The following is a 23930-nucleotide window of genomic DNA, read 5'->3' as shown; positions in this document are numbered from 1 at the left end:
CTACCATTACATGATACTAGGGAAATGCCAGTGTAGAGACACACGAACATAGCTTTATTAGGACTGCATTCAGAGATAAGAGAGGAACACAAAAGCTGCTTCCGTAAGTTTGTCTAATTTAATTACTAGTATTGACATTTACTGAATATTTATTCTATACCATTTACTGTATGTATGTTAGACATTATTAAATTCCATTAAATCTACGACATATCAATTTCTAAATTCACCAACATTGTGCTTATTCTCTTCAACAGCCATATGAGTGGACTCAGGGCATAGCTTAGGGGTTCAGCACTTGCCTAGCATGCAGAAGGCATCCCCAATAAACAGGTAGTAAAGTTAGTAAACAGCCAAAGCAAGTTTCAATGCCAGGTTTGCCAGATTCTCAAGCCCTTTGCACTTAACCAATTAATCACAAACTTGCTCTCTCAAAGTTTAATGTGCACATAATTAATCACCTGAGACTAATTCAGCAAGTCTGCAGAGGAGCCAAAGACTCTGTATCTCTAACAAGTTCCCAGGTGCTGCACACGCCGCTAGCCCCTGGTCCCTACCTCATCATCACCAGCCAGCAACAAACTATTTTGCTTCCTGTGGCTCGGCTCTCCTCTTCCTGATCTCTACATCCACTCTGATCTCAGTGATCAGCTAATGAAAATTTCCAAAGATAATGAGTGTGCCCTATCCCCCCCCCCCCTCTACTCTCAGCTCAGGTCTCTAAGCAACACAGGTAATTATGATCTGCCTACTTGCTACCAAAACAGCTAGTTTCAACTGGGCTCAGTTCTTTCCCACTCTACCTGTTCAACATCTCTGGCACTGTTTTTGTTGAGCTCTTAGTACTTAAGAGCACTATCAAACACATTCAGAAGTGTCAGCATGCACACGAATGTGATTATGATCACCTTGCTATAGCTGCTCTGAACCTGATCTAAAAAAAGTCTAAAATTTGTTAGCTGCCATGTGGGTGCTAGGATTTGAACCCAGGTCTTCTGCAAGAACAACCTGTATTCTTATTGCTGAGCCATCTCTCCAGCCCCTTCTTTTCCTTTTTGTTTTTGGTCTCAAGGGCCCTAGAGTCTCTTTTTGAGACAGGGTCTCCCTGTAGCCCAAGCTAGCCTGGAACTCACTAGGTAAACCAGGCTGGGCTCAAACTCACAGAGATCTTCCTGCCTTTGCCTCCTGAGTGCTGGGGCTAAAGCATGTGCCCCCATACCTGGCTGGAGTTTTCTTAAGGTAAACAATTTCTACAATTCTACTTCAGTGTTTCAGTTCAGACTATTTTCAAGAGTTATCTGACTTAGAAATCTAAAAGCAACTCAGACTACAAATCCAAAAATTATGCTGTGACTTGAGAGAGGGCCTCTTGCCAAGTGGGGTTAATCAAATTGGACTCAAAACCAGATTCAACTGCTTACTGAGAGACCCTAAGGGAAGTTATTTAGGTTCTTAAGCTTCTGTTTCCTACCCAGGTCATTGGCTTGTCATAAAATGTGGTTTGTGATGATTAAACGAGACAAAATACCTATCCTTAAGTCAGGATTCAGTATGCATTAGCTTCCCCCCTTTTCCTTCACCCATCCCTACTCATAGGGGTATACAGCCATGTCCATAATACACATTAATACCAAATTACACAAAGGAAGTGTGATTAAACAGTCTCATTTAAAAAATAAAAATCAGGCCAGGAAGATGGCTCAAGAGGCAAAACCTCTAGCCACACAAGTCAGAATTTGATCCCTAGAACCTCTGTAAAAAGCCAGGTGTGGTGGCATGCATCTGTAATCCCAGCACTCCTAAAGAGACAGAAGAGGTGGAGCCAGAAGCAGCGAGCTGGCCTAGAGTAAGCAACAAAGAAGCAAGGGTAAGACCAGCCTCAACAAGGAAGAAAGTGTGAACATACTCCCAAAACTGTCCTCTGACCTTGAAACTCGAGGAGGATGCTGGAAGCTGAAAGCATACCTCAATCAAATCTTAGAATGGACTGAGGGCGTGGAAGTGGTGTGGGACAAAAAAAAAAAAAAAAAAAAAAAAAATCAAACCAAGCATGGCAGGGCAGACCTATAATCCTAGCTACCCAGATGTTAAAGTGGGAGTATCCAGAGTTCAAGGGCTACCTAAGGAGACTGTCTCAACAACACTGACAAATTACCACATGGGGAAGTAATCTGTTTCTAACAGTTACATGACCTTGAGCAAGTTATTGTGCCCTTGCATGTTTCTTTTCCTTATCAGGAACAAGACTGATCAGAACTGGGTATTGCTAATATATTTCAATACTTATTGAGTACCTGTTACATGCCAGACAGACACTTCTAAGTGCTAGGTAGGGATGTAAGAATTAATAAACTAAACAACAAAACAAAACAAATTTTATACTTTATATATTTCATTTTATTTCCAAATTGAAATTCTTGTATTTTATATTTCTTTATTTACTTACTTTTGGTGTTGTGAGACAGGGCCTCTCTATGTAATCCTGATTGGTCTGGACCTCACTATGTAAATCAAGCTGGCCTCAAATCTGTGGCAAGTCTCCTGCCTCTGCTTCCCTAGTGCTGGAATTACAAGTATGTGCCATGAAGCCCATCCCTTGTTTGTTTATTTATTTATTTAATTTGAGACAGGGTTTCCCTGTAGCTCCAGCTGGCCTGGAACTCACTATGTAGACCAAGCTGGCCTTGAACTCACAGGGATCTGCCTGCCTCTGCCTCCCTAGTGCTGGTATTGAAGGCATGCACCACCAAGCCCAGCCCTTGAATTGAAACTCTTAAAGTACAAAAATAATATGTGAGACTCACAATCTAAACATGAGTTGAACATCCCTTATCAGAAAAGGTCAAATCCAAAATAATTCAAATCCAAAACTCTCAGGGCAACAAAATAAAGTCACAAATGAAAAGTCCACACTTGACTTAATGTGAGACACAGCAGTCAAAACACAGGCACACTAGAATTACTGCTTAGGGTTGAGAGTATAGTTAGTTCAGTGGTAGAGCATGTGCTTAGCATGCAGAGGGCCTGGGTTCAATCTCTACAATCAAAATCAAGAAAAATCTTATAAACCAAAAGTAGCTGGTTGTGGTGGAACACACCTTTAACCCCTTCAGAGGCAGAGGCAAGTGGATCTCTGTGAGTTTGAGGCCAGTTTGGTCTATGTAGCAAGTTCAAGGTCAGCTGGGGCTACAGGGAGACCCTATCTCAGAAAACAAAAACAAAAAGTATTCTAAACACTTGTTTCCAAGCATTTGAGATAAGGATGATACTCAATCTGTACTATATTCTATTTCAGACTTGATTTCACACAGTGCTAAAATATATAAAAAAATCTGTGGGGCTGGAGAGATAGCTCAGCAGTTAAGAGCACTGGCTGCTCTTGCAGAGGACCCAGGTTTGATTCCCAACACCCACATGGCAGCTAACAACCTTCCGTAACTCCAGTTCCAAGGGATCTGATACCCTTTTCTGACCTCCTGGGCATTGTACAACACAGGTACACTTATACACATGCAGGCAATACACTCACACACATAAAATAAAAATAATAAAATACTAAAAAAAAAGAACTCTGTGTGCACTGCATTCATTCATCATTTCTCCCATCCCTGAACATGCTAGGAACTGTGATATCTATGCACAGTTAGGAAACAGAGAGTTTAATGTGGAGAGGATTTGACCATATGAGGAACCAGTTATACACAACCTACAGACAGGAAAAAACAAAACAAAAAAACACCTTGCTGGGCATGATGGCGCATGTCTTTAATCCCAGCACTCCGAGGTAGAGGCAAACGGATTTCTACGAGTTCAAGGCCAGCCTGGTCTACATACTGGTCTACATAGTGAGTTCTAGGCCAGCTGAGGCTACAGGAAGACCCTGTCTCAAAAAGACTGGAAAAAAAAACCAAAAAAAAAATACCACCTCACAAGAGAAGAGAGGGTCAGTAATGTTTCCTAACAACATTGAAAACAGGGGTGTTTGAATACAGAGATGTTTTATTTTCGTTTTGGTCGTTTTGGGAGGTACTGGGGATTGAATCTAGTCTTGTGCATGCTAAACAAGTGCCTATCTCTGGAACTATATCCTTATTCCTTTTGAACATTTTTTTTAGTTCAAGACAGGGTCTCACTAAGTTGCCTAGGCAGGCCTTGAACTGTTGTTGATCTTCCTGTCCTGCCCCCTGGCCCCAGTAGCTGAGATTACAGGCCTGCACTACCAGGCCTGGTTTGAACTGTGTTTACTATTTTGCTGACAGGTTACATTAACAGATAAAGGAAAAATTCAAGAAAAAGGGGAAAGCATGAGTAAACAAAATCACAGAGATGTTCTCTATTCATCCCTGCAAAGCTTCACAGTGACAGAGAAAATCTCAAGGGAAAGGCCACAGCAGTGCACACAGATTAAACCATCACAGAGTTCTTGGTTGTATGCTTAGGCTTTATCATATAGGTAATTCGGACTGCTGGTGACAGTGTTTTTGGTACCAAGAACTACATACTCTCTTGCCACTAAGCTACATCTCTAGCCTCTTTTTATTTCTTCTTTTTAAATTTTGTGACAGGTTTCACTAAATTGACTCAGTTGGCCTTGAACTTACTCTGTACCCTAAGTAGGACTTAAACTTGAGATCTTCCTGCCTCAGCCTTCTGAATAGGTGGGATTTAGATTATACTACGAGCCTAGGCTCCACTGTGGGATGTTTTTTAAATACAGAACATACTTGATTAGTTTTGTACTTATTTTGTTGTTTTATAGCCCAGACTAGCCTCGAAGTTGAGGCAATCCCTCTGCTTCAACCTCCTAAATCCTGGGATCACAGATGTGAGCCACCACACAGGCTACTTTAATACCTTTGTGTGTTGGGGGGGCGGTTCCTGGGGGTCCCTCCCTGTAGCCCCAGATGGTCTGGAACCTGCTATGTAGACCAGGCTGGCCTCTGTCTCCTGAATGCCTACACCACCATGCCCAGCTACTTTCATACTTTTGAAGATTATTTTTCTGGTAGGAATGTGAAAGAAAGCTTGATGAGGAAAGAAGAGCAAAGTCAGACCAGTTAACAGCAGTTGCCCAGCAGTCCAGGTAAGAGATAATGCTTTGGACTCCTGTACTAGCAATGAAACTGAAGAGATGACAGATGGAGAGAAACGCAAGAAACAGAATCAACAGGACTTGTTCAAAGATTGGCTGCTGGGCAGCTGCAGGATAAGGCCAAGACACAAATGAAGCCCAGCTTTTGGCTTACGCCTCTGGATGGACTGAAAAGGTGTTCTCTGAGGTAGAGAACACAGAAGAAGCAGGTCTGAGAGTAGTGAGGCAACGAGATGCATTTTGAACAAATAGTTTGGAATGTATGTAGGACAACTGTATGGAAAAAAATTGTGAATGGAATTTCACAATTCCATTCTGGAAGTTGTCAGAAATACTAATGTAAGAACCATCACAATTTACAAAGTGGTTCAATTCATGAAGTGTTATGTATCTCATTTGACACAATCTAGACTCAAAGAGATCACAATTAGGTTGGGAAGTTCAAACAAACATATACAAAGAGTTGAGTAAGAAAAAAACATAAATGTCATAAAGTAGTTTTGGCTGCAAGAATGAATTGCAAGAAAAACACTTGCTACATTTAAAGACTGTAATCAAATTACCCCTTACCTTTCCAATCTCTGAAACTTTTGTTTATTTAACTTTCCAAATCATCACAAGTCCATACAATCTTTCCAAGTTAGAAAACAAGATGTAATCAAGAAAAGAGAAAAAAAGAATGCTGGTGTTTTAGTTCTGCTCTCAGCATGCATAAGAGAAGCAGCTGATAGCAGCAGCAAATGCCTCCTGCCTTTATCAGTCTCTTCATTCTGCCCCACCCTAGCTTTTCTGACATAGTACCTGTGCTACAGCTACTCCAGCTCTGGCCTCTTATCCCTTCACAGGGGCCTGCCTATTCATGCCAGTGTCCAGTGTGGGCTGTTCCCTCTAATGCCTCACCCTTTTCCAGAAGCCCACAAGATAATCAGATAGGACAACTGAGAGATGGGAACTTGATGATCTCCCTCCATCTGCTTCTCACATAAGAAAGGCAGAGGGAAATTCCAGCCCTGACGATTTCTCCATTCTTCCTAATAAAGGCAATATTATATCAATGCTATTACTATTATATAAAGTAATAATTCAATTCTCCAAGTGATATAAGGATTCCAAAGCACCTCAAGTAAACTAGTCTAGTTCCTGTTTTTCTTTTTCTTTTTAAAAATTAATTACATTTGTGCCAGGCATGGTGGCACGCACCTTTAATCCCAGCACTCAGGAGGTGGAGGCAAGTGAATCCCTGTGAGTTCAAGGCAAGCCTGGTCTACATAGTTCTGGGCCAGCTGGGGCTACAGGGAGACCCTGTCTCAAAAAGAACCTGGATTCAGTTCCAAGCACCCACATAGCAGCTAACAACTGTCCTTAACTACAGTTCCAGGGGATGTGACACCCTCTTCTTGCCTCCATGAGCATTGCACACACGTAGTGTACTAACATATATACACGTAAAACACTCCTGTATATAAAATAAAAATAAATTTTTAAAAATTAAAAGCTGGGCGTGGTGGCGCACGCCTTTAATCCCAGCACTCGGGAGGCAGAGGCAGGTGGATCTCTGTGAGCTCAAGGCCAGCCTGGTCTACATAGTGAGTTCCAGGACAGCTGAACCTTAACCCCAGAACTTGGGAGGTAGAGGCAGGTGGATCTCTGTGAATTATGGGCCACCCAGGTCTACATATTGAGCTCCAGGCCAGCCAAGATGTGAAACCCAAAAAAACAAAAAAAAAAAAAAAAAAAATTAAAATTGGCAGCTGGAATTTTGTATAAGTTTAGTCAATCATCAGGTCATAGGACCACCCTTAGGAAGGTGGCTTATGCTAAATAGATGGGCAGAATATCTAGTGTGTTAATGAGACAGTGAGTTTTTCCTGCCTGGAATTCTGCCTACTACCACAGAACTTTGGAGGAGCCACAGTCCTGTAGGTCTCTATAAGTCTGTCCACTTTTCTGAAAGGTGTAACTTCCCTTTTTCTTCTTCATGCCTTTCTTACTAAACATACTTTCTTTAAGGCTTTGGGCTTCCCCTAGTATCTCGTATTTCTTTACTTTCTCTAAAGCTTCCTTCTCCCAGCCATGTGGCTGCCAGTCAGCCATGTGTCTAACCCCCATGGCTTGTCCCCTCCGTTCTCCTCCTCAAGGCAAAAGCCAAGATTACTAGCTTGTCTGCTCTGACGATATTTCTTTAAAATTCAAATAAAATTGTAAAAGCAGGGCTGGAGAGATGGCTCAGCAGTTGAGAGCACTGACTGCTCTAGGACCCAGGTTCAATTCCCAGCGCCCACATGGCAGCTATGAACCATCCTTAACTCCAGTCCCAGGGGAATCCGAAGCCCTCTTCTGACCTCCACAGCACTGCATAACATGGGTGCACCTGGAGAGTTAGTTTGGCAGTCACTGACTGCTCTTGCAAAGGACCCAAGTTCAATTCCCAGCACCCACATGGCAGGTAACAACTGTCCTAACTCCAGTTCCAGGGGATCCAACTTCCTCTTCTGACCTTCAAGAGCATTGCATGGCATAAGTACACTTACACACATGCCAGCAATACACTCATACACATAAAAGTAAATGTTTTTAAAAAATAAGGATTTAAAGGATTAAAAATCCTTTAAAATGTATTTCATTTGTTTGCTTATGCATGTTGTGGAGGGGACACACATACACACAAGCCAAAGCACGTGTGTGACGGTCAGAGGACAATTAGTGGTAGTCAGTTGGTTCTCTCCTTCCATTATGAGTCCTGGGAATCAAACACAAGTCATTAGAGTTAGTGGCAAATGCCTTTACCCACCGAGGCATCTTGCTAGTCCTAGTCCCCATTTTCTGTTTATGAAAATAACCAGCAAAGACTGGAACAGATCCTACTCTTTCCTGGAGAGGTGGTTTGGGCCAGGCTGGCTTCTTCTGAATCAACACTGGCCCCATAATAATGCTGAGGTAGCCTTGGTTGCTATTCAGCTGGAGGTGTTTGTGTTTGCAGTAGGTCTGGGATGATCGTCCTCATGTTACAAAGACAACTGTGCCAGAGAGGCCAAACATTCCAGGTGTTCTCCCTGCAGAAATCGGAGCCTGCCTCTTCAGCCACAGGTCACTGCAGACAGAGTGGCAGCACAACTAGGATTGAGTCCCTGCTACCTAGAAAGATAACATGGCTTAAAGGTCCTGCAAGACCAGAAAGGACATTTAGAGAAACTGCTTGGGTCCAAAGGGCCACAGGTGGCACTCCCTGACATCCTAGCTGGAACTGAAGATGATCTTGTCCCTGTCACTCTCCCTGCTTAACTAAGTCTGGGTTTTACTGTTTTAACTTTTTCTGTGTGTATGTGTGCATATTTGTATATGCATCTACATATGTATGTGAGCATTTGTGCACATTCATGTGGAGGCTGGAGAGTGACAGATATCTTCCTTAATCACATTCCACCTTTGGTAGTGGGGGGGGGGGGGGTTTGTTTTTTTGAGACAGGGTCTCACTATGTAACCCTGGCTTGCAGAGATCTGTCTGCCTCTGCCTTCCAAGCTCTAGGATTAAAGGCATGTGCCACCATGCCCATTATATATATACTTTTTTTTTTTTTTGAGACAGGGTCTCCTTGTAGCCCCAGCTGTCCTGGAACTCACTAGGTAGACCAGGCTGGCCTCAAACTCATAAAGATCCACCTGCCTCTGCTGGGATTAAAGGCATGCGCCACCATGCCTGCCATGAATCCTACTTTTAAATGTTTTATACTTGATTACACCCAGGCAGCTCTTAATGGAGTCCTATTTGCTGACTGTGATGACAAGGGTTCTAGGGGAATCTTGCATATATGAAGTCCAGGCCCTAGAGTAGACCATTCACAGTAACACATAAAACTAAAGACAAGGGGCACACAAGCACATGCATGTGCATGTGTGTGTATATACACACACCCTCTTCTAGGGAGGAAAAAATCAGAAAATGAACAGGATAAATCAAACTAGGGACTGAAAGAAGATCAAAGATTTTCTAAATTAGTGGAGACATTAGCTTCTACTCCCTGGAGTGACTCACATCAACTCTATCTGATAGAGTCTAAACTTACAAACTAAGGAGCAGAAAACAAACCACACTGTGGGTAACATGCCAGTTAACAACCAAAAGATATGAATAAAATGTGCCAAAAGGGGTTGAGACCTAAGTGAATTCTGAAGTGGGCCTATAATACTAGGAAATACTCTCTAAACTGGATTGAAGAGTAAAAAAAAATTAAAAAAAATAAAAATAAAAAGGAAAATAGAGGACAAAGGAAACCTAATACTTTTTTTAGATATAAAGGTCAGATAAACTCTGAAGGACATCATCATCATCTGAAGGTAGTAATTATATTGAACCTATTAAGGTAAGGCAGAGAGAGCTCTGAGTCATGAGAACAGATCCATCACATTCTCTGCTACCCTGCCAAAATAAACAAGATGGAAGCTGTATCTTCCACAATAGCCCCTCTGTCCAGTCTTGCAAAGAACTCTCTCACAAGCCTAGCACAAATAGAATGGATATACTAAAGTCTTAATCTTCATGGAGTGCAAATGTTTATAACTCACAAATGTTCCTAAACTCAACTACATGGGCAGAAGCTAAGCCTGAAGCTTACTTTCAAACCAATGAATCCTGTGCTTTTCATATCAGAGTGAGATGGGGATTAAAGATCACAGGTGAGGAGGGCCCTTCTGTAAGTCAAGAGTAAGATGCCTTTATCAGGAGCTGAGCATGTGGTTTGGTGATCAAGAGCTTACCCCCCAGCACCTACAAACAAATAAACAAAAGCCTTTGTCCATCAAAGTTAGGCTAATTTATACAAAAAAATAATTGGTTTCTACCCAGTACTTTTCTGACATAAAGTAACATAAAAGTTACATATGTGGCTTCTTCCCCAGTACATTTTTGTTGAGAGCACTACCAGAAAGCCAGATGTTACATTTTTTAGACAAACTCCAGGGACCCTTTATTCTTGAATCAAACCTATGCTTGAGGGCTGGTAAGATAGTTCAGGGGTTAGAACACATACTGCTCTTGGGGATGGCCTGAGTTTGGATCCTAACATCCATGCCAGGCAGCTCACAACTGCCTGTAACTCCAGCTTCGGAGAATCCAACGCCTTTTCTGGATTCTGTGGGCACCTGTACTCACCTGTATACACACACACACACACACACACACACACACACACATACACACACACCCTTCCTTCTCTCTTTCTGACTCAATGGATAGCTTCAAGCCCCACTTCTCAGATAGCATCAGAAGAAATTCCTTTAAGTTTCTATGCCTGCAACTCACTCTATAGACCAGGCTAGCCTTGATCTCACAGAGATATGCCTGGCTCGGCCTCCCAAATGCTGGAATTAAAGGCATGTGCCACACCCAGCAGTTTCTACACCTTTAACCAATCAGCTCAACCACCTGCATTTTTCTCTTCCTCCCTTTGATCTTTCTCAAAAGAATCCCCTCCCCAAATCCCTGGATTCTATGGGCCATGCATTCTCTTCCTTCTCCGAATTTTATTAAATCTCTTCTTCTCTACTGGCTATTTCCAAATAGCACTTAGGCAAGCTCAAGTTGTTCCTACATTAAAGAAAGCTAGGTATGGTGGCTCATGTTTGTAATTCCAGCACTCTGAAGCAAGAGGATCACCAGAAGGTCAAGGCCAACCTGGCTTCAGAGACCCTTGTCAATAGGTAAATAAGTAAATCTCCACCCTGTATCTGCCTCTCTAAAAGGCCATTCTCCTCTCATTCCTTCAAAGCCCCATTTCTGAAGCTCCCCTTCTACATTTCTCACTTTCCACTGAAAATGCCTGAGTAAAAGTGTCTTGTATTTTAGACACCTGCAATTCATGTCTGGCTTGGTGTCTGTATGACATAGTGAGACACACCTTCCACACCACATCCACCTAGAAACTCACTTCTCTCCAGTTCCTCCTACCTCTCTGGCCACTCCCTTTCCGCAATTTCCTCCTAGGGTCCCTCTCCCTCTGCTCTAGAAATCACCATCCTTGAAGATGTTTTGTCTCCCACCTCAGCTGTGCACCACTTCCTAAGTATCCACTCTCCCTAAGCTTGTGGCTGATTAAGCTGACATATAGTTATAGTTCTCAACTCAACATTCTAGACCACCACAGCCAATATCCCTCACAAACCTCGACCTCAACTCAACCCAACCAAACTCAGAATCTTCTGCACCTTTGCTGCCACTATTTAAGGGCAAATAACCCTGCCCCCTCTCACAGTCCCTATTTTAGTTCATGACACCACCCACCCACAGATCTCCAAGTCAGGAACCTACAAGTCATCCTAAGTTCTTTCCCCATCATATATCACATTCAGTTAGTCATCAAACACGTGGATTTGACCCTGAACACTCTCAACTTACCTTTCCTACATTATCATTTCCACATAATGTGAATTTAAAGTCACTACTCTCTGCCTCAGTTACTCTGACAGACTCATTCCTAACAGGCCTGTCATACGCCAATCCCCCTTCACACAGCCAGAAGTGAAGTATTCCTAAAATATAAACTTACTCATAATCTTCCTTGCTGTTCTAAAAGCTTTCAATGCTCCCACAAGACTTAACTAAAGTCCAAACTACAGAATGGCATATAAAGCCAGTCAAAATTTTAGGCCTGCTCACTTTTCCTATCTCATCACATGCTTCCCTCACATTCTACACTCCAGTTCTACCTATTCTCTCCTATCAAGCCCATTCATTCCCTTCTCCCGGCATGCTGCCTCCTGGAATGCCCTTTACCCAACCTTTTTACCCAAAGAGCCTAAAATCCTTAAGATAATAGCGCAGGCTTCATTTCCCCTGGATGCCTTCTCTGTCCCCTCACTCTGGCTATACTGGGTACTACAATACCACAGCGGCAGCATTTATTTCTATTTCAACACTCCCTACAACAGATGGTAAGTGTCAGCTTACCAATGTTACCCTCATTCAACTTTAAGATCACAAAGATGCAAGACAATGATCTTTGTTTCCTGAGCACTTGGCCTACACCTCAGTTAAAAGTACAAGTTCAAGCTAGGTGTGGTGGTGCACACCTTTAATCCCAGCACTCGGGAGGCAGAAGCAGGTGGATCTCTGTGAGTTCAAGGCCAGCCTGGTCTACATAGTGAGTTCCAGGCTTGCTGGGGCTACAGGGAGACCCTGTCTCAAAAAAGACCAAATTTGGGATTTGGGAATTCGCAAATCAGAATATAACTGAAAGTCAGGCATGGTAACTCATATCTGTAATGCTAGCACTCAGGAAGCTAAGGTAGGAAATAAATAGCCATAACTTCCAGGGCAGCCTGGGCTGCATAGTGAGTTCCAGGACAGGATTTATGGAAAGAAAGAGAGCGAGACAGAGACAGAGAGACAGAGAGGAGAGAGGGAAGCAGGGAGGGGGGAGAGAGAAAAAGAAGGAAGACAGACTGTTCAGAGAACGGGTAGACTAGATATCCTGGGACACTAAGCATTTGCTAATTTAAATGAGAAGCAAAGGTTAAACATGACCTTGAATGGCAGATTCAAATGCACAGGCCTATCTTACAAGTTCAGAAGGAGTCAAATCCTTAAAAAAAGAAATGATGTTTGGAGCTAGAGAGACAGCTCGGAGGTTAAGAGCATTTACTGTTTTTTCGGAGGGTCTAGGTTCAGTTCCCAACATCCACACCTCAGTGGTTCACAATCGCTCTCACAGTCATCTCTCCAGTCCCTCTCTAGATCTAGCCTCATGACTCAACTGCAACAGTACCTCTAGAATGGTGGGCTCCTAGAGCATAAAGTTCCACTCTCACTATCATTTACATTTTCTTTAAAAAAAAAAAATTACTTTGCCAGGTGTGATGGCACACACTTTTAATTCCAACACTCAGGAGGCAGAGGCTGCTAGTGGATCTCACAGAAATGGAGGCCATCCAGGTCTAAATAGCAAGTTCCAGGCGAGTTGAGGGGCTACAGGAGGACCCTGTCTCAAAAAAAACCTAAAGTATTTTATTTATTTTTATGTGTATGAGTGTCTACATGAATGTAAGTGCATCACATGTGGGTCTGGTGCCCACAGAGGTGTCAGAAGAGGGTGTTGAATCTGGAGCTAGAGATGTTGACTGCCATGTTGGTGCTAGGAACTGAACCTGGGCTCTCTGGAAAAGCAGCCAGTGCTCTTAACCACTGAGCATCTCTCCAGCCCTAAATGCAGGTTCTTTGTGTTCACATTTGGGATTTTCCTCCCCTACCCTAAGAGATCTTTTACTTTTTCTTTTGTGTGTGTGTGTGTGTGTGTGTGTGTGTGTGTATTATGTACATGTTTGATTATGAGCTCATTGTGTACACACGCACCTGTGCATGTGGAAGGAAGCCCAAGTTTTGACGTGGGTGTCTTCATCACTATCTACCTTATTCAACTTTATTTATTGAGGCAGTGTACCTAGCCAGCTTGCTCCAGTCATCTATCTCTGAATTACACACTTATATGCAGCACTTCAGCATTTATGTGGGTTCTAGGGATTTGCTATCAATTTTAGTTTTTTGGGTTTGGGGGATTTTTTTCTTTTTGGTCTTTTTGAGACAGGGTCTCCCTGTAGCCCCAGCTGGCCTTGAACTTGCTTTGTAGACCAGGCTGGACTTGAAAGCACAGAGATCCACCTGCCTCTGCCTCCCAAGGGCTGGGATTAAAGGCAGGGGCCACTACGCCCGATATTTTCTTTTATTTATTTTTTGTCTTTTTGACACAGGGTCTCCCAGTAGGCCCAGCTGGCCTGGAACTCACTATGGAGAACAAGGCTGGCCTCAAACACAGATCCACCTTCTGTGGGGGATCTGAAACTGCAGCAAGCACTTTACTGAGCCATCTCCTCAGTCCTCTTTTGTTGTTTGTCTTATTTGTCTATTCAATTGTTTGGGGGTTTATTTGAGGGGGGAGTATTTGGTGGAGTTTTTATTTTATTTTTTATTGAATTTTTGCGTATTTCATATAGAAAATCATCTTTATATCTCCTTCCCCTTTGGCACCCTCCCATAGCCCCCACTGGAGTTCATACCTTCTGTCATTTGTGTTAAGGTCTATCATGTAAAGTTAGTGTCCCCAGATGTCCTTCAGTGCAAGTTCATCCACTGAGGTCTAATCAGTCTATCTAGGGTCCTTCCCTTTAAGATCTGCTCTTCCTCACACAGCAGTAATCAGCTGCAAATAATTCTTCAACTAAGATTGGGGCCTGTTGATCATTTCCACAGTTCTGTGCTGGGTTTTTGTATGCTTAAGTTTGCATGGGTCTTGTGTATGCTGACACCATTGCTGTAGGTTCATATGAGAAGGTTCCAAGGTACCTGTTGGTTCTGCCCCCTCTTTCCTGCAATGGTCCCTAAGCCCTGGGTGGGTGGATTTTGATATAGGAGTCCTGTCCAAGGACCCACACTCTACAGACTCTTTGTTCTCTGCATTTTGGCCATTTGTGACCTTTTGCTTTCCTGGCCCTCTGTGGCATGAGGGAGCTTCATTGATAAGAACTGAAAGATGCATTAGTGCTCTCTTCATGCCTTATTCTATGTTAGGGTTTTGTTTTATATTTAAAACAGGGTCTCTTGTAGCCCAGGCTCTGCTTGAACTCATTATGTAACCAAAGATGACTTAACCCTCCTCCCAAGTGCTGGAACTACAATCCTGCAACATGATACCCAGTTTATTCAAGACTAAGGCGCAAACCCAAAACTTCCTGTATGTTAGGCAAGCACTCTGTCAACTGAGCTATGCCAATAGTCCTTATTTTATTTTGTTGAGATATAATCTTGCTGTATACAGACCAGGCTGATTTAGAGCTCACTCTATAGCCCAGGCTGGCCTCAAACTGGAGATACCCCCCACATACATCCTCACTCTCCCTAATCCTGAAATTACAGGCTTGAGCCATCATTCTTTCTTTTAAAAAAAAAGTCTTACTAGCTAGCCCAGGCTAGCCTCCAACTTGTGATCCTCCTGCCTCAACCCACTGGAATCACAGGCATGCACCACCATGCCCTACTTCTACTCCTAATCTTAATATCATTCTTTCCCTGCTTCTAAGTGTCCCACCCATCTCCCTGATACCACTTAGTCCAACACAGTATCTCTTATAGGTACTAACAGAACATAGTGTACAGTGGGCTTATTCATTGCTGTTGGCTGACTAAAAGGCACAGCCAAAGAAAATTACTTCCTACATTTCAATCTAACATGTTCCTGCTGGTTGAAAACCATTGACCTCTAGAAGGCAATTCAAGCAAGCTTATTTTTTGCATCAACGCAAAGCAATTGTGTTTATCTTTCTGAACAAAAATCACTATAGAAATGTGCTATAGTAAGATGGAACCCAACAGTACAGCTGGCAAAGTCCTTGCCCAAAAGAAAGATCACTGACCAATTAATTAATTTGTCTTAGGTGACTAGCCAAACCATCTCTGATAATTGGAACATTCCTGATGATTGACACATAGACATACAAAACAAAGCCATGTTGAAAAGAGAAAGAAAAATACATGTTTATGCCCAGGGAGAAGATTTACAGTGCAACAAACTTTTATACAGCTAAAGTAGAGGGTTTCAGATTCAAGACTGACCAAAGGGCTTGTCCTTAGCATTCCACTCTCTTCCAGGCACAGTATGTATGCGTTGGCTCCTACACACACACACACACACACACACACACACGCTATACACCACCTAAAGAATATTTTTAAAAATTCTACATAATTTCCTAATTCCCTATGTTAAATACTAATATTTTGTTTTGTCTTTTTGAGACAGGGTCTCCCTGTAGCCCCAGCTGTCCTGGAACTCACTATGTAGACCAGGCTGGCCTTGAACTCACAGAGATCCGCCTGCCTCTGCCTCCTGAGTGCTGGGATTAAAGGTGTGCACCACCACACCCAGCTTAAACACTAATATATTTAATATTACTTCTATAAGATGAGCATTTTTCATGTGTATGTGTACATGTTCACATGTGTGGGCACCTGTATACGGGAGTGCCCGTGTACGTGTGTACAAATGGTGTGTGGGCCAGGCATTGTGGCGCATGTCTTTAATCCCAGCACTTGAGAAGCAGAGGCAGGCAGATCTTTGTAAGTTCAAGGCCAACCTGGTCCACACAGTGAATTCCAGGCCAGCTGGGGCTACAGGGAGACCCTGTCTCAAAAAGACAAAAAAAAAACAAAAAACAAATGGTGTGTGGAGGTCTGAAGCTGACATCAAGAGTCTTCCTCCATTGCTCTCCACTCTATTCATTGAGGCAGGGTCTCTCAGTTGAACCCAGAGCTCACCAAGAAGGCTAACTATAGCCAGCTGGCTCCAGAGACCTCTTTCTCTCCCTTCCAAGCACTGGAATTACTGGAGGGCCACCATGCCTACCTGAGATTTCCATGGGTTCTGGGGATTTTAACTTTTGTCCTCACACTTCTTGCTTGTGAGGCAAGCAGCTTTAACCACTGATCCATTTCCCCAACCCAAGATGGACTTTTTTTTTTTTTTTCTGAGACAGGGTCTCCCTGTAGCCCTGGCTGGCCTTGAACTCGTTATATAGACCAGGCTGGCTTTGAACTTACAGAGATCCACCTGCCTCTGCCTGGGATTGGAGGCATGTGGCATCAGGATGAACATTTTTACAAAACTTAACTTGAAAGCACTCCTGTGATTGCTTTAGAGAGCCACAAGTGGTAGCTCTCAATCCCACTCCATTAGGGAGACTGAAGCAGGGGGATCATGAGTTCAATGCCAGTCTAGGCTATACGGTGAGACCCTATCTCAAAAAATGACAAAACAAAAGCTCCTGTGCCAGGGACTGGGGGCGAAAGGGGACGCTCAATGGCAGGACACTTACACAGCATGTGTGAAACATGGGTTGGATACCTACCACTGCAACCACATAGACATAAACAAAAAAATAGATAAAAGGTTTGTACACTTCTACACTACAAAACATTGTTTCATTAAGAAAATAATTCTAAGCAGGGCATGGTGGCACACACCATTAGTCCCAGCACTTGGGAGGCAGAGGCAGGTGGAGCTCTGTGAGTTCAAGGCCAACCTGCTCTAGATAGCAAGCTCCAGGCCAGCTGAGGCTACAGGGAGACACTGTCTCAAAAAAAATAAAGGAAATAATTCTAATGGCATCAAACAATACAAGAGTACTGTACTGTTTTAATATATATGAGATTAATTATTGGGTAGTTATTGTAAGATGTAAGAGAAAGAAGGGAGCTGGGTGTGGTGGTACAGGCCTTCAATCTTAGCACTGGCGAAGTAGAAGCAAACTCTGAATTTGAGACCAGCATGGCCTACAAAGCCAGTTCCAGGTGAGCCAGGGGTATATAGTGAGACCCTATCTCAAAAAAAAAAAAGCAAGGGGGGGCGGGTGCAGAGAGCTGGCTCAGTGGTTAAGAGTACCTGCTGCTCTTGCAGAGGACCCAAGTTCAGTTCTCAGCACCCACATTGGGCAGCTTGCATTTGTAACTTCCGCTCCAGTGGGCCTGATGCCCTCTTCTGGTTTCAAAGGATACTTGTGTGTGCACACACACACAAATTTTGAATATAAATATTTTTTTTGTTCTTTTTTTTTGAGACAGGGTCTCCCTGTAGCCCCAGCTGTCTTGGAACTTACTATGTAGACCAGGCTGGCCTTGAACTCACAGAGATCCGCCTGCCTCTGCCTCCCAAGTGCTAGGATTAAAGGCATGCAACACCATGCCTGGCCAAATAATTTTTAAATAGAGAGCCAGGTATAGTGACATATGCCTTTAATTCCAGCACTCAGAAGGCAGAAGCAGATGGATCTCTGTGAGACTGAGGCCAGCCTAATTGATACATACCAAGTTCCAGGCCAGCTAAGGGCTACAGGAAGACCCTATCTTAAAAAACAGAGAGAGAAAGAGAGGAGAGAGGAGGAGAGAGAGGAGAGGAGAGGAGAGGGGAGAGAGAGAGAGAGAGAGAGAGAGAGAGAGAAGTGACTGATACAATAACAAGAGAAAGCCACATGGAAGATACAAATGTCATGTTTTAGCTTTAATAAAAGAGAGAAGATGTGTATAACCAGAAATGAAGAGGCTACTCCAAGAAGAGGGAACCTAAGAAAAGGTTCAGAGGGAGGAATAAGAGCCTGGGGGACAGACTCTGATATCAGCCAGGATAGAGCCACACTGGACAGTAATAATAGATACAGCTGTGTGTCCAGGCCAAGATAAATGGGAAGTCCTGAAATCTAAAGACAAAGAATTAGAGATCTATTATAATTTATTCCAAAAACCAAGAAGCTCTTCAAGGAAAAATGACATTTTATTAGAAGTAACACAAAAGCTGGAACAAACATTCTTGTATGCATGGCTCTCCTTAGGCCAGGAAATCATAACTGCCTCCAGTTGAAGCTAGACAAGAAAAATTGATCAAAACCAGGAAAGCAGGCCAGGTCTGGTAGTACACGCCTTTAATCCCAGCACTCTGCGGCAAAGGCAGGTGGATCTCTGTGAGAGCGAGGCCAGCCTCATCTACATAGCCAGTCCAGGCCAACTGGAGCTACAGAGAGATCCTGTCTTGAACCCCCACCCCGAAAAAAAACCGGAATGAAGCTTTCCATCCTGGTACACAACTCCACCAAGGTCTCTAGAACCTGGAATTGGCACTGAAAACTACTAGGATAACAAACCTCAGCTGATGCACTTCTTTGTTGTGTATTACATCACTTGCCAAGCCGATTCAAGACCAAGGCTCCCATAAGCACTGTTAGTACATACACACATTTTATTATTTCAACAGCATGATGTGGCCAACGCTTGTGATTTCCCAGTAGATGGACTTGACTCACTTTCTGAATTAATAGTGTCCGTGTCCAGAAGTAGCAATTACTCCATTGTTCTGTCTAGAAGCAATTCACTCCAACTCTAGGATTTTGTTCTAAAAAGGAACTTAAGAGAGCCAGGTGTGGTGGCATACACCTTTAATCCCAGCACTTGGGAGGCAGAGGCAGGCGGATCCTTATGAGTTCGAGGACAGCCTGGTCTACATAGTGAGATCCAGGGCAGCTGGGGCTATAGGTAGACCCTGTCTCAAAAAGACCAAAAAAAAAAAAAAGGAACTTAAGAATGAATCTACTTTTTACCAAGAGGTTTCTTCAGAGTACTACTTAGGTAAACAATCCTAAATCTTCAGTTTATATTTTCCACTATGTTAGCAAAATATCATCACTTTGCACTACATTACTTTGTATAAAATTTCTGAGACATAAAACTGCCACCATTACAAGAGGAAAAGAAAGGCATGGTGGTTAGCACTTTTAATCCCAGCAGATGGGAGGCAGAGGCAAGAGGGTCTCTATGAGTTTGAGGCCAGCCTAGTCCACATAGTGCGCTCTAGGCCAGCAAAGGCTACATACTGGCCCAGTCTCTAAACAAACAAAGAGGGGAAAAGAAATGCTCCACAGTTCCAATTTCTACATTACAAGACACTTCCAGTATGTCTGTTTTTCAGAGGCTAAATGCCAACAATGATACTACCAATTATACTAACAATTACATTTTACTAATATCTTTACAAATGATCTCACTTAACCCAAGTCAATGCTCTGACTTTAAAACTTCCTTCTGTGACACTGTGAAATCCTCATTCAGAAGTTTGAAATCTTGTGCTTGGACAAGCCTCTATGTCTAAATTTACTAATCTCATTAATATCACTCATACAAGATATCATAAAGCCTGAAATGGCTTTGTAAAATATAAAATATTATATACATGAGTTTTTCTAAAAATAGCCTAATATAGCCAGGCATGGTGGTGCACGCCTATAGTCCCAGCACTTGGGAGGCAGAGGCAGGAAGATCTCTGTGAGTTCAAGGCCAGCCGGGTCTAAATCGTTGAGTCCAGGACAGGTGGGGCTACAAGGGGATCCTGTATCAAAACAACCAAAAAAAAAAAAAAAAAATAGCCTAATATATGCCAACAGCTTATTTATATTCTCACAAATCTCAAGAAATCAGTAATAACTGACTTTAGCAGATTAATAACCCCATAGATCAGAGAGGATTAAATAATGTTTCTAAGGACACACAGCAAAAGTGACAGAACTAGACTGGAGTCCAAATCTGAAGAAATCTAGCGCTTAATGCTAGTAGCCTTCTACTACTGTCAAACTGCCCTGTGTGTATGTGTGTTAGGTTTGGGATTTTTTTATTAATTTATTTATTTTTGGAGACAGGGTCTCACTGGCTGACCTGGAACTCACTATGTAGACCAGGTTGGCCTTGAATTCACAGAGATCCACCTGCCTCCGCCTCTCAAGTGTTAGAATTAAAGGTGTGTACCACCACCACCTGTCACACTGCCTTGAAGGTGGGTACATTAATATGAACACTTTCACTTTTCACTCTGTACAGTTACTTTCTGTGGTCTGGTAGATATCAGTCCTAACTAGCTGCATATACCCACTGCACCTGGTGAGTATAATATCTAAGAACTCTGATGTTTGTAAGTAAATTCTGAAATTTTAAGTTCCAGATAGTTGATATTACCAATTTTAAGATGTGAATGTTCTCTTTTATTCCTAGTCCAGGCTGGCACATGAAGACTCTAATCTTCAAAACTTTGTGAAAACACAAAATCTAATTTTGAGCTGGCATGGTGGCACTTGCCTGTAATCCCAGGAATTGGGAAGTAGAGACAGGAAGATCATGAGTTCAAAGCCAGCTTCAACTATATAGACTGCCTAGGCTGAGATCCTGTCTCAAAATTAATTAATTAATTAATTAATTTTAATTAATTTCACAATTAAAAGTCAGTGCGACAGTGCCAGGGCTACACAGCAAGACCGACCCTAACCAAAAGAAACAAAAAGACAAAGCTTAAACCTCTCATGGTGATCCTCTTCCACCCTCTGGCTTCCACAGCTCTTATCAGTCTCATGATCATTCTTTTGTGCATCTTGGCCTTGTTAGAGGTGAATAACAGGAATCAGATCTCATTCATAATCCGAGCATCTCCATTATCTAACAGTGTCACCAGCAACAGAGATTTAATGACCATTTGCTGAGGGACACATTGTGGTTCTCTTGGTTGCTGCCCACTCTGAAATGCTAGCATCCAGAATTATTATCTAATGCCGTTTGTTGGCCAGCTAAGTGGAAGAGCCTTTGGGATATTCAAGAAGGAGAACATTTATGTCAATGCTGAATCATCTAATCCTGCCAAAACCACACTCACTACCAACATACAGGGAAACAGCTGCCAAGCAGAGTTCTCGAAAATCCATGCCTGACAACCATTCCTAATAAAGTTGCATTATGCTTGGCTTCACACTGTAAATGCATTACTTCTCACCTTTACCCCCTTATAGGGTGGTTTATGCAGGTGATGACTACAGACCTCCCCCTATACATGAAAATCCTACTTTACAGAATAAGGTGACCTTAGATTACTGCAGCAGAGAGATGCAAATAATTTAGGGGCCAACCAATGAAGATCTAGAAACCCATCACTATGTTTGCCCATTTCTTTCCAAAACTAGCTCTTGACCTTATCCTCATAAATTACTTCCTCTCAGGCCACACTCCAGATTCCATCACACTGCTTGGCTTTGGTTCTATTAAAGAGGTAAGTAAGGGAATTTCTAACTCTAGAAAATGCAGGAATTGCATACAGCAAAGTAACAAAGGCCTAGATGCTAAGCCAGAGGGGAAGAGATTGTTCTGGACCTAACATAAAGCACACTGCACAAACCCCCAATCCAGCTCAAATTCATTTACTTTGGCAAACCATTTTTGACCCATTTAAGAAAAAGGTCTGTGTCTGGAAGAATCAAATTCCTACACACCTGATCAAAGTTCTTCAGAGTCAAACAGAGTGAGACAGTTAAAAGGTCTGAACACCAGTTGCCCCCCCACCCCCAAAAAGCCTTATTTCCCCTTTCCCATTATGAGGAGTCCAACTTTCTTTCAGCTGGGCACCACCAGCAACTCAACCCAGTGAAGTACTGAGATTTCTTCATCTATTTGTGTTTTAATTCTGCTGGTGTAAAGCTGTCACAGTAGGAGACAGTCCCAGTGTACCCTCCCTCCAAAGGGTGCAGTTTTGCTCAAAAGCCTGCAAAGGAAACTTAATGGCACGATTCACCAAGCAGCAGTTTTTCAATGAAGTTCAGCAGCACAATCTAATCTCTTTGTGCTCTGAAATGAACCATATTTCTTAAAAGAAAGACCACAGGGAGTTGACAGAAAACTTGCTGCAGGCAGGAAAAGCTGGACAGCTTACAGGAGCTGGCGCAGAGGGGAACAGGCCTAAGTTCTAGCAGGTCCATTTTACCATTTCGTCTATTTTTTCTCTCTGTTGCGTTCCCAAGCACAGCTCTGATGCTACAAGGAGAGGGCAGTGGTTTTTACAGCTTCTTTATTAGTTTTCTTTCACTGAGTAGGTGTTGCAAACAAGTATGTTGGCTGGGTCATAAGAGCTGAAGTTTTCTCTCCTTCAGATGAAAATAAAGGAAAGGCTAGTCACAAGGGCCCCAGTTAAGTAACACAGGAGGAAAGTGCTGCCTGTGAAGTTTCTGGGAAAATCCCCACCTCGGAGGATGGCACAAACTGCCACCCATGGCAAGATCCCAGACTGGATGTTAAGATCAAAGCAGGGGCCTTTCCAAGGCCACGCAACCCTGGCTTCCACTCTGGGCACCTACAGCGGTCAGGGAAATGCCGCCCGCAGCCCTTCAAGGCTGTCAAAACTTTCTCTGCATGCTCCCGGTTCAGATTAGGCATTAACTTGCAGAACTACTTCGCAAGACAGCCTCCAGGGGCTGAAATCTGAGCTCCGAGACCAATCTTTTTTCTGAGGGGGGTTGGAGAGGAGGAAGAATTAGACCCCCGGCTCCATCAGGCCCAGACCTGGAGGAGGGTGAGCTGCGGGTGGGGAGGCCTGGCCAATCGAAATCTGCACACTCATGGGCCACGCCGCGCGACCCCCGCGACCCCCGAGGTCCTCGGCTTGCACGCGACTTCTCCGAGAGTCCGGGAGACAAAAGCGGGCTGGCGACCTCCGGCGTCGCGGAGTGCGGGTCCCCGGAGCCCAGCTCCTCCCCCGCCACTGCGAGTCTCACAGCGGGCGGTCTCCGGAGCCGGCTCCCGGATTCTCTGCCACAGCCGGAGCCAGATAATAGGGCAAACACTGCCCGGCGATCTGAAGGCGCCGACCGCAGCGGCAGAGGGTTTCCGAGGCATCGCTCCACTTGGAGCCGGCCCCGGGACGCGGTCGCTGCTCCCCGCCCAGCCCAGCGCGGGTGGGCGCGCCGCCGCCACCACCACCGCCGCCGCCACCGCCGCCCCACCTGCAGCGGCCGACCCGTCCGATCCGCCCGCTCCGAAGGCCAAGCCAAGGGCCTCAGGCTCCCGCCAGCCGCGGCCCGGCCCCAGCCTCACCTTTGTAGCGTTCCAGCACATCCTCGTACGCCTGCACGAACTCCTTCTCCTGGCTGCGGTTGGCCGGCTGCTGACCCGGCACGTAGCCGGCCATGGCCGCCCGCCCCACCTGCAGCGGCCGACCCGTCCGATCCGCCCGCTCCGAAGGCCAAGCCAAGGGCCTCAGGCTCCCGCCAGCCGCGGCCCGGCCCCAGCCTCACCTTTGTAGCGTTCCAGCACATCCTCGTACGCCTGCACGAACTCCTTCTCCTGGCTGCGGTTGGCCGGCTGCTGACCCGGCACGTAGCCGGCCATGGCCGCCCGCGCCGCGCTCTGCCCCGGCCCCGGGGGGCGCCCGCTCCAGGCCCGCGCGCTGAGGCGGCGGCGGCGGCGGCCCCAGCCTCGGCCTTTGTGCGGCTCCCGGGCGGCGGCGGG

General features: G+C 44.2%; 1 protein-coding gene across 1 annotated transcript in view; it reads right to left on the bottom strand.

Annotated features, from left to right (window-relative positions):
- Macf1 (microtubule actin crosslinking factor 1) overlaps nt 1-23617 on the bottom strand; it is a 389588-nt gene extending 365971 nt beyond the window's left edge. The window contains exon 1 of the mRNA XM_029554606.1: nt 23517-23617. Within this exon, the coding sequence (XP_029410466.1) occupies nt 23517-23610 (94 nt within the window). The 5' untranslated portion in view covers nt 23611-23617. The remainder of the gene's footprint in view (nt 1-23516) is intronic.
- Between the last annotated feature and the right edge of the window lie 313 nt (nt 23618-23930).

Source organism: Nannospalax galili, unplaced genomic scaffold (assembly GCF_000622305.1).
Source record: "Nannospalax galili isolate Female #2095 unplaced genomic scaffold, S.galili_v1.0 scaffold944, whole genome shotgun sequence".
NCBI lineage: Eukaryota > Metazoa > Chordata > Mammalia > Rodentia > Spalacidae > Nannospalax > Nannospalax galili.
The sequence above is the reverse complement of the archived record's forward strand: the minus strand, read 5'-3'. Positions and strand labels throughout refer to the sequence as shown.